The sequence below is a fragment of the Pelophylax lessonae genome (genome assembly GCF_965119305.1).
Source record: "Pelophylax lessonae genome assembly, chromosome: 11".
NCBI classification, from domain to species: Eukaryota; Metazoa; Chordata; class Amphibia; order Anura; family Ranidae; genus Pelophylax; species Pelophylax lessonae.
In genome coordinates, this window is record NC_138778.1 from 74,238,317 (window position 1) to 74,254,327 (window position 16,011).

Genomic DNA, 16,011 nt, shown 5'->3' on the forward strand with positions numbered 1-16,011 from the left:
CAAGGATGTACAGGAACATCCTTGGGTGGGAAGTGGTTAAAGCCATCTCTGGCCCTACTTTGCAGGTGCAAACCATTTACATAGCATAGCAGTATACATTATAGGCTAATCTAATAACCTTTTTTTATAATGTTCCCCCAATCTGATAAAAAATTCAGTTTAGGCTTCTTTAAGAATGCTGAATTATAGCATGACTTTTTATTGAGCAGGCATAAAAAAAAATGTATAAAAAAAATATAAATACATAATACTAGGGATTTCTCTTTGAGATACAAGGCAAGCTGACATCTTGCATTCATTTAACATCCTTGGATAGTCTGAGAGTTCGTTTTCTTTAAAGCTTCTAGGAAAAGCTGCTCATCTTCTAGAAAGTCCCGATCCTAAAATGAATTGGAAAAAGGTAACCAAATGATTAATAGTAGAATTGGCTCAGCCTTCTGACAGTAATTATGTGTGGTGTGAAGTCCTTACTTCTAAGACTGCAGTGCAGGCAGACAAGGGGTACATTTTTCTCCTGAATGATAAGTATACCTGAATAGGACTGTCTCAGGGTGTTCATTTCAAAGTTAACACATATTAACCAATTCAATACAGGGCACTTTCACTCCCTTCCTGCCCAGGCCAATTTTCAGCTTTTAGCGCTGTGACGCTTTGAATGATAATTGCGCTGTCATGCAACACTGTACTCAAACAAAATTCGTATCATTTTTTTTCCTACAAATATCACTTTCTTTTGGTGGTATTTGATCACCTCTGGGTTTTTTCTTTTTTGCTAAACAAATAAAAAGTTTTTCTTTTTTTTTTTTTTTTTTTTTAAATCTTGTAAATAAGTAAGTTTTTTCTTCTGCACTGACGAGCACTGATAAGGCTGCACTGAGGGGCACCAATAGTCACTGATGAGGTGGCATTGATGATGAGGCACTAATATGTAAACACTGATAGGTGGCAATGATATGCAACATTGATGGGCACTAATGGGCACTGTTGGTGGCATTGATAGGCGACAACGATGGGAACTGATGGGCGGCACTAATAGGCAGCACGGATGAGGCACTGACAGGCATTACTAATGGGCACTGATTGGCATCCCTGATGGGTCTGCACAGATAATCAATTTGCTGATTATCAGTGCAGACCCCCCGTCAGGAGAGTCTCTGATCGGCTCTCCTCTACCCGCGCCTTGTCAGTGCTAATGGAGGAAACCGATAAACGGCCCTTCCTGCTTACGATGTGACCAGCTGTAAATGGTCACAGCTGATCACATGGTAAGGAGCCAACGGCATAGGCTCTTTACTGGGATCGGAGATGCGGTGTGTCAGAGTGACACACTGCACCACCGATCTGCGCACTCTCGCGCGTGTGTGCAAGCGGCTTTTCCTGCTGGACATCATATGACGCCCAGTCAGGATAACTTAACTACTTTCTGGCCGTCGTTCTGCTATATGGCGGGTGGGGAGTGGTTAAAGTGTACCTGTAGACACTAAACATCAAGTTAACTGTCACACTATTTACCAGGCATCTCCAGATGGTTGCATATCAAGCATACTTCTAGGGTAAAGATACGAACAACCATGGTTTTGGTTTCTGGCCTCCCATCTCCTGCCTCACAAATAGCCAGTGATGCTTTTCACTACAGTAACAGGCCAGTAGTGAGGGACAGGAGGTAAGAATTTATAAACCCAATAGCTTGCTTGGTGTTTCAGGGATCTTGAGACACAAGAGACCCAGGATATTGACACTCCCGAAGGTGATGGTTTCCCTGTACATTTCACATGAAAATTTGTTAGGATTGCAGCAGCATACGAATAGCAGGAGTGAGTATTTACACTCTTTTACAGCGTACCTTGACTGAGCAATTTTAAACTATTGACAGAGTTGCTATAAGGTAAAGGCCAAAAATTTGTAGAAAAACTGGAGAAAAGCAAGGTAAAAGTATGGATAGTGGTTTCACGGATCCAGTATGGGAATTTCCATACACAAGCGTGGCTTGACCTCCTGAATTCTCCAATGTTCTGGAAAGAGTCTCTGGTGCTTTTGGTGGTGAAAATTGTGTTATGGGAGTCGTCTTCTAAGTGTCTTCTTTCAGCATTAGAAGTAAGACACTTTCTTGCATTATAGTGCATACGGAAGACAGTCCCAGCGCTTCACTTTTTCCACATTTTATGTTACAGCCTTATTCCAAAATGGATTCAATTAATTTTTTCGCTTTAATTCATCGACAGACACAGCGCTTCATCAATCATAACTACTGGGTTATGTTGCCTCCTGCAGGAGTGTGACTAGGCAGAACAAAAAACACCTTACTACGCCCATGGGCCGTTCTCAGCTTGGTATATAACCCCCTTCTCTGCTCTAGGTAATTAGTTTTAATCTGTCTAGTCAAGAGTAAGGACCTAGGCTCCCAGCTGGGATCTCTGGCTCTAGCAATTTTTTCTCCTTCCTTACATCTCTTTTTGTTTTTTTCTCTTGGGAGATTTACAATCAACTGCGGGGCTGGGGGACGGGCTGGATAATCTTGATCCAGTGGTCCCCCCTTCAGCCAGCAAGCGAGTGCAGACCACAGCTATGCGCTAGGTCGGCCGCGACTAAGCCTCACGGACAGAGGCTGGCCCGCGAGTTAAATGTCTTGCATTTGACCGGGCTTGGGTCTGAATTGCAGAGGTCCCTTTGCTGACAGCTCCCCTACTTCGGTGGCAAGGATTCTGTCTGGAGTGTTACCCGCACCTTGGAAGGGTAAGTACAGTCCCCCCCCAACCCCCCCCAGCGTTTTTTTTTGGGGTGGGCGCAGGTAACCTCCAGGGACAGTTCCCTCCTCCCATTCTAAAATCCCTCAGTGAGCTGGGCTTCCCCCCACTCCCTTTCACCCCTGTCTGGACCTGGAGTCTGGTGGGGGTCCCAGGGCAGAGGATGCAGCGGCGACCCCTGGGGTCTCCCCCGCTATCCCCACTCTGTAAGAGTCCTTGGATAATGTGCATCCTGCCATGGTAGGTTGGAGGGGTCCCAGTGTAGGAGACCCCTAGGTGCATGCCCTACTGTTTGCAGTGTGGGTATAGTGCAGGGTTGTCCCAGTGCAGACACCTGTGCATAGTGTGCAGCGAAGTCTACTCTAACGTGTGTCCTACCTTCGGGGGGGGGGGGTCCCCTTGCAGAGGAGGCAGCATTGCAGAGGGCGCAGAAAAGATCCTGGCAGCATGTTTCAGCATCTGTAGCTGATGGTGGCCATTTTTCCTTAGTCTGGCTGGTCTCTAGCTGGCGACCATGTTTGTGTAGCCTGATATCACAGTGGCCAATTTCCCTTAGTCCGGGAGATGACTGAAGCCTCTCCTCTTCCTCCTCAGTTTCCTCTTTCTGTGCCCGGGACATATGAACAGGGATGGTGTCGATGGCGATGCTGGGTCTGAATCCTCAGCGCTCCTCCGATCGGTAGGGTAAGTCCTTGGGGGGGGGGGGTCCCTGTTATCTCTCTCTCTTTTGATAAGTATCCTGAACCTTGGGGGGATCCTGTGGTGGTGGCAAAAACTGGATTTTTGACTTAAGGCAAAATCCTTTTCTCTGAAGATCATTGACAGATGCAGCTCCATATTCTTCTTAACCATTGGGTTATGCTGCCCCCTACAGGAGTAGGACACTAGGCAGAAAAAAAACGCTTCCACGCCTATGGGGCAGTCCCTGGGGGCATACACCCACTCACTCTGCTATAGGATTCCGTTTTGTTGCAAGCAGTATCAGAATAATACAAATAACAAACCCAACCCACTCAGAAATAGAGGGGCAGGTGCTGCGTCTGTCAAACTTCAGAGAAAAGAATTTTACTGTCAGTCAAAAATCCAGTTTTCTCTATCGTTCATTGACAGACAGCTACATATTCTTCTTAACCATTGGGACGTCCCAAAGCAGTATTTGCATGAGGGGTGGGAAAACAACGCAGAAAAGAACGTAATTCCCAAAGGCCAAACTTAGCGAACCAGGTAACATGGAGCTCAACCAGGAACAACTGGTAACATGGAGCTCAACTAGGAACAACTGGAGCTCACCTAAGAAACAACATGTCCTGTCAAAGAAAGAAAAACATTTTCTTTTAAAAAAAAGCAGCCTGCAAATCCTTGTGGCCAAAAGAAGCAATGGAGGATGCCAAACACATCTACTTTGTAGAATTTTGTGAACGTGTGCACAGACGACCAAGTTGCCGCTTGGAAACTTGTGTTACGGACGCCTGATGGCGAAAAGCCCAAGAGGCACTCAGCGCTCTAGTAGAATGCGACTTCATAGGGATAGGAGGAACCTGACCCTTAATTGAATAAGCCTGTACCACCATCTGCCTGATCCATCTGGATATGGTCACAGCAGACGCAGCCAAACCCTTTTGAGGTCCTTTCATGAGAGAGTCTGACTTCCTGAAAGACTCCGTAACCGCCAGGTAACCCTAATTGCCCAAACCACATCCAAAGAATGCAAGGCAAATTTCCTTGGGATGCTTGGGCTTAGGACAGAGTGAAGGCAGCACAAAGTCTTCATTCAAATGGAAATTAGAAACCACCTTAGGAAGAAACCACTGATTAGGTCGATGTACCACTTTATCTCTGTGGACCACCAGATAAGGTGAACGGCAGGATAGCGCCACCCATGCAGATACTCTGCGGGGGGGGGGGGGGGGGAGAAACACCATCGCAGAGGATGAGTCCAGAGTCAGTCCCAGATAAAGCAATTCGGAGGTTGGGACCAGAGCAGAATTTGTGAAATTGATGGTCCAACCGAACTCTTGTAGAGTCCGTATTGTGATTGACAGATCGCCCACCAGAACAGAGTGGGTGTCTGTCCTTAAGAGGCAATCGTCCAGGTACCCTAGTATGGCAATCCTCCGCTGTTGCAGTAATGCCAATACCGAAGCCAACACTTTGCAGAAGACCCTGGGGGTGGAGGTGAGACCAAAGGGTAACGCCACAAATTGATATTGTTCCTCTCCTACCGCGAAGCGATGAAAACACTGGTGTCCAGCGTAAATAAGGATGTGCAGATATGTGTCCTTGATCGATCGAGGCCAAAAAGTCCCCTTGGTGTAGGGACGCCACTACCGTGCGAATAGACTCCATTCAAAACCTCTGTGACTGCATAAAGGGATTCAGAGCCTTGAGGTCCAGAATTGGACGCATGTTTCCTTAGTTCCTGGGAACAGTAAACTGGTTTGAATAAAACCCTTGAAAGCGTTCCAGAGAGGGAACCGGCACAATCACCCGTTTGTGACAGCAGATTTTGTACTGCCTCTCGTAGATCCCTTAACCGATCTGAAGATAGGTGTAGATTGGACGAGAAGAATCTGTCCGATGGTCTGGATCGGAATTCGATCTTGTAACCCGATAGGATCAGTTCATGGACCCATTTGTCCTGAATCAAGGAGGTCTATGGTTCCGGAAAGAAACAGACGTCCCTTCATGCGGACAGAGATATGTCTGCAGATCTGGAAGGGCCTGCTCTTGACTTACCCGACCACGTCTTCTTGTAACCCCCAGTTGATCCAAACGGCTTAGATCCTTTCTCCTGCATGCTGGAGGCACGAAAGGGCTGACTGTGTGCTGTGAAATAAGGGCCCCGTCTATTACGCGGTGACTTGCCCTTAGCATATTGAGGAAGAAGAGTACTCTTCCCACCTGTGAGTCCTTTGATCAGTTCATCCAAGGAAGACCCAAATAAGCGGTCCCCCGTGAAGGAGAGATCTGATAGAGCCTTTTTAGAAGCCTGGTCAGCAGACCAGCTTTTTAACCACACCATGCGTCTAATGGTTACCCCCTACTTTGGATACTCTGGCTACAAGTGGGGCCGCATCTAAAGACGCATCACATATAAACAGTAAAGCTTTGACCATCTGGTCTGTTAGCTCTGCCAGGGCCAAAAGGAGCTGTTCTGCTTCCAAGTCACATTTTAGTAACTTTGCCCATTCTGTTATGGTCTTGGACACCAGAGTGATAGCGAAGACTGAAGTATTGAGCCCACTATCACATGTACAGTATCTCACAAAAGTGAGTACACCCCTCACATTTTTGTAAATACTTTATTATTTTTTTTTATGTGACAACACTGAAGAAATTACACTTTGCTACAATGTAAAGTAGTGAGTACAATGTAAAGTAGTGAGTGTACAGCTTGTATAACAGTGTAAATGTGCTGTCCCCTCAAAGCAAAGCATGATCCCCTCCCTTCAGAGACTGGGCCGCAGGGCCGTATTCCAACATAACGACCCCAAGCACACCTCTAAGACTACCAGTGCCTTACTAAAGAAGCTGAGGGTAAAGGTGATGGACTGGCCAAGCATGTCTCCAGACTTAAACCCTATTGAGCATCTGTGGCGCATCCTAAAACAGGAGGTGAAAGAGCGCAAGGGCTCCAACATCCACCAGTTGCGTGATGTCGTCATGGAGGAGTGTAAGAGGACTCTAGTGGAAACCTGTGAAGCTCTGGTGAACTCCATGTCCAAGAGGGTTAAGGCAGTGCTGGGAAAATAATGGTGGCCACACAAAATATTGATAGATTGGGCCCAATTTGGACATTTTTACTTAGGGAAGTACCCACTTTTGTTGCCAGCGGTTTAGACATTAATGGCTGTGTGTTGAGTAATTTTGAGGGGACAGCAAATTTACAGTTATACAAGCTGTACACTCACTACTTTATATTGTAGCAAAGTGTTTTTTCTTTAGTGTTGTCACAGGAGAAGAGATAATAAAATATTTACAAAAAATGTGAGGGGTGTACTCACTTTTGTGAGATACTGTGGTGGCGAGACCGAGTCTCAAACCTTCTATCCACAGGGTCTTTAAAGACCAGAGACTCCTCCACCAGGACCACAGTAGATTTGTTTAGTCTGGAGACTGGATGGTCCACCTTCAGTGGAACGGTCCGTTTATTGGTCCGCGAAGGGATATCGCCTCTTAAAGCGATTAGGGACCACTAACGTGTTTGAGGTGCCCCCACTGTTCAGAGAATTTTGTCAAAAAGTTTAGAACAAGGGAAAAACCTTGCCTGACTTCGGGGGATTTGCGTGTGCCAAATGACACCTGTGTCCTTGACGCTGCAGAATCATTCGCCATTTTTAGAGTTTCCCGTACTGACACCAAGTGCCTCCACCAGCACGTTTTCCTGCACGGCAGCAGATGAGGATATATTGTTCTCACCATCAGAGTGCGATACGCAGAATCCTCAGTGTAGCACGCCGCTGCATCGGCCATATCAATCTCAGAATCCGAGGATGCAGGAGAGGGCATTGGGCGCTTTTTACTAGTTGTCTCCTTTAAGACCAAATCCACTTTTTACACCAGGTTTTCCAAAACCGCCTTTAAAGCAGACAGGGGTTGCGACCCAGAAGTCCACACAACCCCAAGGAATGGATCAGCAGGTGAAACTTGCTCCTGGGACTCCATATGGACCCGGGGACAGTGCAGTGTCACTTTAAGAATACTGCGACAAAAACGGCCCCACACTGCTGCCGCAGCGGTACTAAAAGTCCCAGTTACTAAGTACTACAATAGCAGGGTGAGAGAACAACCTACAGGGACCCCCAATAGACTCACCACCGCCCGATATCAAGGATAGAAGAGTTGGTCTGAATTGTGCAGAAACTATCCTCACAGGAAGAGGAAGTACCTGGGTCAGCACTATAGAGTAAATTGTAGATTGTATGGACATTGGAACATGTATGGACACTGATTTTGAGTTTTATTACACTGTGTGCACATGACTGGCGCAACACTACTTTTTGGTTTATTTAGTTTACATTGTGTGGTTTAGACACTTTTAGTGTGTGCAGCCGGTCTTTATATCATTTTGTTTATTGCACCATTCACTATTGATATTTTTTTGCGCTGATAGTTTTTGTTATATAGCACTAGACTAAAGGCTTTGCCACTCCCTGCTGTACAGCGTTCACGGACACTGAGAAAATGGCCGCCCAATGTATTTCAATTGGTAAACCACAACAAAATGGCTGCCCATGCATTTCAATGGGGACTTCTAAAAAATGGCTGCTGAGCGATCTATAAGAAAATGGCGGCATCCACGGCATGCCATGCGGCCTCCAGGATCCTTGAGTGGTCCAGCAATTATTTGGAATTGGGGGAATCCTGGCAGGGACCCCCCACCAGGATTAACCCCCCCAGCAGATCACTCGATAGCAGCATCAGTGCGACTCCCCCAGAGGACCCTCATCGCCGACTGAGGTAGGGACCCCCTATGACTAGCGGGGAGATCGGCCTTGGCACATACAGAAGAGCCAGGGGGAATGGGGGGTACCCGAGGATCCGACCGTCCTGGGGAGGGGCCCGTGTCCACCCCGAGACCTCAAGCGACATGGGGGACACTACTCACCATACCACGACATTCGGGCGGGCCCCACTCCGGACAGACTACCTCTCCACCTGGGGTGGGGGTGCTGACAGCCAAGGGGTACTCTGCGACTCAGTTCGCACCAGGTTATGTGCGTTCCGGCATGGTGTTTCACTGGCAGGCCAGCCCCCGTCCATTGTGGCTCTATCGTGGTGAGGCCTAGTGCGGAGCTGTGACCTGCACAAGCTCGTTGGCCAGACTGGGAGACCTTAAGGATCTAGAATGCCCAGTCTGGCTGTTAATTGTAGTTCTCTCTGGAACATAACTAGCTAAATAAAATTTACACCAAATGTTCCCTTTGTACATAAAAAAAAACATGTAGAAGAAGTCCCAGCAGGAAACTAGGTCCTTACTCCTGACTAGGCAGAAACAAACTGAATCCTATTCTGGGGGTTGTTTGATCATTATCCACCTATAGATTAGTGTGTGGTTTGCCGCCGTCCCTGTCGTATTGTTTTTGGGGTTAGGTACCTCAGGCCTAAGAGATTGGTGGGACTTTATGGGCAAGGTGTAGATAGTAGAAATGAGTACAATACTTAGTAAGAATTTGTTTACTGTATGTAAAAAACATATATATATATATATATACAGTATACAATGGTAGTGGTGAGGGGTTGTAGACCCCTGAGTGAGAAGGGTGAGGAAAATGATAGAATAGTGACAGTGTGTAAATAGTGACTTAGGTAAGATAGGAAATTTCTCTATTTCGTTTAAGAGAGTTTTCCTCTTTTTGCGTCCCAACGCGTTTCGGCTCGCTCCTGGAGCCTTTTTCAAGGGTGTAAGTCACATAGTATTCCTGAAATAGTCAGATAGATACTCTCAGTTACAAATTGGTGATACCTATTGATTGGTATATCAAGCAATGGTATCTCCATAAAATATTGTTACATACATTTTGTTTTGCCGCAAGTAGAGATGGAGTTCCCTCATGAAACAGCGAAACACTCTCGCTGTTTCATGAGGGAACTCCATCTCTACTTGCGGCAAAACAAAATGTATGTAACTGAGAGTATCTATCTGACTATTTCAGGAATACTATGTGACTTACACCCTTGAAAAAGGCTCCAGGAGCGAGCCGAAACGCGTTGGGACGCAAAAAGAGGAAAACTCTCTTAAACGAAATAGAGAAATTTCCTATCTTACCTAAGTCACTATTTACACACTGTCACTATTCTATCATTTTCCTCACCCTTCTCACTCAGGGGTCTACAACCCCTCACCACTACCATTGTATACTGTATATATATATATGTTTTTTACATACAGTAAACAAATTCTTACTAAGTATTGTACTCATTTCTACTATCTACACCTTGCCCATAAAGTCCCACCAATCTCTTAGGCCTGAGGTACCTAACCCCAAAAACAAACTGAATCCTATAGCAGAGTGAGTGGGTGTATGCCCTTGGGAACTGCCCCATAGGCGTGGTAAAGTTTTTTCCTGCCTAGTGTCCTACTCCTGTAGGGGGCAGCATACCCGAATGGTTAAGAAGAATTTGGAGCTGCATCTGTCAATGAACGATAGAGAAAGATGGGTTTTTGTACTGCAAGGTCTTCCTTTCCTTATGGAGCCTCAGGGTCACATCTCCCCCACTGACCCCCTCATGGAGGTGGCAGGTTCCTTGGAACCCTATGGTTGAACTGAAGGTGGTCCTGCAGTCCTTAAGTGTCCCGGGTGGAAGTGGCGTATGGGCAAAGTCCCAGGAGGAAGCATCCCCCGCCTTTCCCTGCTCAGCCCGTCTCATCGGATTCGGATCCTGATGCCGCCGTGGAAGTGGCCCGTCCAGGTGGGCTATAATATCACACCCCCATATCCATCCGATAGTGAGGATGATTCCTCCATGGTCACAGCAGCGAATTAAACTGATAGATGCACTTTTCACTGCAGTGCATGAGACTTTAACATTGGAGGATGTGGTTGATGTAGCCACAGACGTGACTGTGTCATTTGGCATGCATAGGTCACCTCGCACTCCAAAAGGTGTTTCCTTATATGCTTTATTTTGACAGGTTTTCCTGTAAGGAATGGGAACAACCTAAATTAACCTTTGTGGTCCACAAACGTTTTGCTGTACGTTACCGTTTTGAGGAGTCACTTTTAAAAAAGTGGACTAGTCCACCAGTGGTGGACCCTCCTGTTTCCAGGTTGAACAAAGCTACCATGATCCCAGTAAAGGAATCCCCGTCCTTTAAGGACCCGGCTGACAGGAAAGTGGAGGCTGTGGCACGCAGCATGTTTACTATGGCTGATTAGACATTGCAGCCAGTCTTTGGCTCAGCCCTGGTGTCTCGGACCCAAACTGGTGGCAAAGATTTTGCACCAGGGCCTGGGGGGTGAGCAGGTCCCCGCTGCTTATGTTGATTTAGCGGACCAGTTGGTCCATGGGCTGCAGTTTATTTGTGATGCAGCTTTGAATACAGCTCCTGTGCTGTCCAAACTTTGTTTCAGCAGTGGTGATAAGGCGCGTGCTGTGGCTTAAGAATTGGTCTGCAGACCAAGCCTCTAAGAAAGCTCTCATTGATCTGTCCTTTTAAGGCGATCGCCTGTTTAAAGCTACCCTGGAGGGGGGGAAGAGTACATCCCAGGGGAGGGGGGGAAGAGTACCCTCCTACCATATTCTTCCTGGAAAGGGAAGAAGCCTTGTCGCAGATGGGGGCCCTCCTTCTCAGCACATAGAAAATTATTTTGTGCTTCTGGGACGGAGAATACAGGTAAAGGAAATAGATGTTTAAAATCTTCCCCTGGAGGGTCCAAGCATCCTTGGTCTGGTAAACCTAGAGCTAGGTTTTCTGGACCCACAGACAAGAGCCCTTCAGCATGAAGGTCTGCCCTCTCCCATTATTGGGGTGGGGGGCGCATCTTTGCTGGTTTCCGGCCCTGTGGACTTCGTTGTGAGCGTCCAAGGAGATCCAGGAAATGTTTCCTTTGGGGGTACCCAGAAAGGGGGCAAAGTTTGTTCTTTTCAGGTTTTTTAGGTCCTGAGTCTCCTTCTGTGGATTTAATTCTTGCAAAGGTTCAGGTAATGTCCGAACTACTCAAGTTCCCCCCTTATCCCTGTCCAGGGAATTTAACTACCTAGGTCGAAATCTAATTCTGACCAGGGTAGTCCTAAATTTTAGGAAGTACAGGCCGTGATTCACTGGCTGCTGTCACACAGATAGTTCTCTCTCCGGATTTGGATATAGGTTCTTAGTCTGGTGGTATCCATGTTCAAGACAGTTCGGTTTGCAGAGTCCTACATGCAGCTCCTTTAGCAGGTTCAGCTCCACAGGAGGATACCGAAGTTCGTGGCAAGATCACGGGTTCCTCTGGCAGACGCCACAGGCGCCCAAAGGCCACAGTAAGCCAAGTTTTATATTTGGCTCAGGCTTTTTCCACACTTCCTGCGAGGAATCAAGAGCGAGGATCTTCCAATAGTCCTGGTGGCCGTAAACATCCCTTGGGGGCTTCCTCTCAGAGAAGACCAGTTGTCCCAAGGGCTAATCTACCATCTTGCTTTACAGTCACTGGTTTTAATGGCATAGCTATTGAAAGCCAGGTACTGAGGGATAGAGGTTTGTCTGGATCAGTGATCCCTACTATGGTGAAGGTGAGGAAGTAGTCTCCAGCAAGATATACCATCGTACGTGGTAAGTGTACATTTCTTGGTGTGAGTCGATTGGCACTCATGCTTAATCCTTTTCTGTGGCTCGTATATTAACCTTTCTTCAATGGGGCATTGATCAGAAGTTGGCCTCAAGTACCATCAAGTACCTTCATTCAGGGGGTTCGACATGTGGCTCCACCTGTACGATCTCTTTTGCTGCCATGGTATTTAAATTAAGTGCTTTCAGTTCTCCAGAAACCTACATTTGAGAAAATTCGGGAGAGTCCCTTGTCTACGTTATCCCAGAATGTGACATTCTTAGTGGCTATTACCTCGGCCCGCAGGGTATCGGAATTGGCGGCAAATATCCTGTCGCAGTCCCTATTTGATGGTCCATAGGGATAAATTGGTTCTTCGTCTCTGTCCATCATTCCTGCCCAAAGTTGTCTCTGACTTCCATTTGAATGAGGACATTGTGTTGCCTTCCTTGTGTCACAAGCTGGCTCATCCCAAAGACTTTGCTTTGCATACCTTGGATGTGGTTCATTTTATTCAGGTAAATCTGGCAGCTACGAAGTTCTTTTGGAGGTCGGACCCACTTTTTGTGGTTACGGACAGACCAAGAAGAGGTCTGGCCGCTTCTTCGGCTACCATTTCCAGATGGATCAGACCGATGGGGACTCAGGCCTATTCCATTAAAGGTCAGGTTCCTCCTTTCCCTGTCACAGCGCATTCTACTCGGGCGCTGAATACTTCTTGGACCTTCCGTCATCAGGCATCAATATCGCAAGTTTGCAAGACGGCCACTTGGTCGTCGGTGCATATCTTCACGAAATTCTAGAAGGTAGATACTTTGGCATCTGCAGATGCTTCTTTTGGCCGCAAAGTTTTGCAGGCTGCTGTTTGAGGTGCCGTTTCCTCTTGAGGTTTTTTTTTTTCTTTAAACCTTTCTTTTTCAGACGGGGCTCCTGTGTCCTGGTTAAGGGCACTTATGTTTAGCCATGGGTTTATTTTCCCCACCCCTCATTTTCCTTTTGGCACTGCTTTTGGACATCCCAGTAGTTATGATTTATGGGGCGCTGTGTCCGTTGATGAACAAAAGAGAAAATTGTATTTTTGTACTTACCGTAAAATCGACAGACACAGCACCCACCCCTCTAAGGAGTTTTGATACTTCTAATACTGCTTGCTACTAAACGGATTACCTAGAGCAGAGAGGGGGGTTATATACCAAGCTAAGAATGGCCCATGGGTATAGCCAGGTGTTTTTTTTTTTCTGCCCAGTCCTACTCCTGGAGGAGGCAACATAACCAAGTAGTTATGATTTATTGAGTGCTGTGTCCGTCGATGAACTCCAAGAAATGGATTTTATGGTAAGTACAAAAATCCAATTTTTCATCAAAATTCTACAAACAATACCCCGTAATGACAACATGAAAGAAGTTTGTTTTCAATCTTTGCAAATTTATTAAAAATAAAAGGTGAAAAAAAAAATTGCATGTACATAAGTATGCACTGCTTTTTATTCAAAATTGAGCTCAGGTGCATCTTGCTTCCACTGATCATCCTTGAGATGTTTTTACATCTTGATTAGAGCCTACCTGTGGTAAATTCAGTTGATTGGACATGATTTGGAAAGGCACACACCTGTCTATATAAGGTCCCACAGTTAAAAGTGCATGTCAAAGCACAAACCAAGCCATGAAGTCCAAGGAATTGTCTGTAGACCTCCCAGACAGGATTGTATTGAGGCACATATCTGGGGATATGTGAAAAATGTCTGCAGCACTGAAGGTCCCAATGAGCACAGTGGCCTCCATCTGTAAATGTTAGAAGTTTGGAACCACCAGGACTCTTCCTAGAGCGAGCCGCCCGGCCAAACTGAGTGATCGGGGAGAAGGGCCTTAGGAAGGTAACCAAAAACCCAATGGTCACTTTGATAGAGCTTTAGCGCTTCTTTGTGGAGAAAGGAGAACTTTCTTGTGGAACAACCATCTCTGCAGCACTCCACCAATCAGGCCTGTATGGTAGAGTGGTCAGATAGAAGCCACTCCTCAGTAAAAGGCACATGACAGGCCATCTGGAGTTTACCAAAAGGCACCTGAAGGACTCTCAGATCATCAGAAACAAAATTCTCCGGTCTAATAAAACAGAGATTGAACTCTTTGGCCTGAAAAGCAAGCATCATGTCTGGAGGAAACCAGGCACTGCACATCACTTGGCCAATACCATCCCTACAGTGAAGCATGGTGATGGCAGCATCATGCTGTGGAGATGTTTTTCAGCAGCAGGAACTGGAAGACTAGTCAGGTTTGAGGGAAAGATGAATGCAGCAATGTACAGAGACATCTTTGATGAAAACCTGCTCCAAGAGCGCTCCGGACCTCAGACTGGGGTAAATGTTTATCTTCCAACAGGACAACAACCCTAAGCACACAGCCAAGATAAAGGAGTGGCTACGGGAGAACTCTGTGAATGTCTGAGTAACCCAGCAAGAACCCAGACTTAAACCAGATCGAACATCTCTGGAGAGATGTGAGAACGGCTTTGCACCGACGCTCCCCATCCAAATTGAAGGAGCTTAAGAGGTCCTGCAAAGAAGAATGGGAGAAATTTCCCAAAAATAGGTGTGCCAAGATTGTAGCATCATACTCAAAGACTTGAGGCTGTAATTGGTGCCAAAGGTGTATTGAGCAAAGGCTGTGAATACTTATGTACATGGGATTTTTTTTGTTTTAGAATTTTGATAAATTTGTTTTAAAGATTTCAAACAAACTTCTTTCATGTTGTCATTATGGGGTATTGTTTGCAGAATTTTGAGGAAAATATTAAACTAAATCTACTTTGGAATAAGGCTGTACCATAACAAAATGTGGAAAAAGTTAAGCGCTGGGAATAGTTTCCGCATTCACTGTACATAGGACTTTATATGGACACTTGTTTTATTTAAAATTTGTGTTGGTACAATTTTGGAGGGTAATGCGGCAAAGTTTATTGTGGCTCAAGACGAGGGTATAATTTGTCTTGCTTTTTTTTTCTATTTGAGTTTTATTCTTTATTTTAGTGGACCAAGTGTGGATTTTTTATGAATATATTGAATTTAAATCTACTTAGGTTGGGGGGGCGTGACCGGATGTGAAGCAGACCAGACGTGCCTGCCTCAAGCTCCAGGGACCCTGAGTAATCCTTCTCCTCTTACATCCTGAAACCCACTTTTTTTCCCCCTTACCGGACCGGTGGAGGATCGTGACACTAGCGGGCTACTTCCGGAATGCCTGGGAGGCACAAATCTTCGGCCGCCGCTACGAAACAGAAGCCAGCTTCCCTGCCGGCGGTGCCTTCGGATGCCATCTTGGAAGGCCTACGTGCTCTGATTACCAACATGGAGCTCCCGGCGGACTCGGCTGCCCTGCCATCCGCATCCATCCCGGGCCAGGCAAGTGACACTGCCATGATTTTATTGGCCATAGAGCAGAGCAAAACCTCCTTACTGGCCCGCATAGATCATTTAGCTGAGGAGTGTAATTTTATCCGGGCTGACTTAGACAAAATCAGGGGGAGACTCACAGATACTGAACAGCGCATTTCCTCGGTTGAGGACCTGACCATACAGCATTCTGCTTCTCTGTCTTCCCTCCAGCATACGGTCCAGATGCTGATGGCTAAAACGAATGATGCGGAGAATCGCCAGAGGCGCAATTATGTTAGGGTGCTGGGACTACCTGAGGGGGCTGAGGGTGAAAGGCCTGCTGAATTTGCCAAACAATTCTTCAAAAATTTACTACATCTCACGGACCTGATGCCCACATATGTTGTTGAGCGGGCCCACAGAGTCTCCACGGGTCGTGCGATCCCTGGGGCCCCTCCTCGCCCGTTTTTAGTCCGGTTCCTCAATTACCGTGACAGAGACCGCATACTCAGTGAGGCCCGCAAGCATGCTACCTTGCCATATGAAAATGCTGTTGTCCACCTCTACCCTGACTTCTCTGCGGAGCTCCAGAAAAAGACCTTCAATGATGTGCGGCGGAGGCTCCGACATAAGGAAATCAAATAT

General features: G+C 46.5%; 1 protein-coding gene across 1 annotated transcript in view; it reads right to left on the bottom strand.

Moving 5' to 3' along the window:
* Positions 1-200: 200 nt before the first annotated feature.
* The window catches only part of FBF1 (Fas binding factor 1), a gene marked incomplete at its 5' end in the record, with an annotated part of 191,679 nt that continues 175,868 nt past the window's right edge, over positions 201-16,011 (bottom strand). The window contains one exon of the mRNA XM_082272785.1: positions 201-380. Coding sequence (XP_082128911.1) covers positions 300-380 — 81 coding nt within the window. The 3' untranslated portion in view covers positions 201-299. The remainder of the gene's footprint in view (positions 381-16,011) is intronic.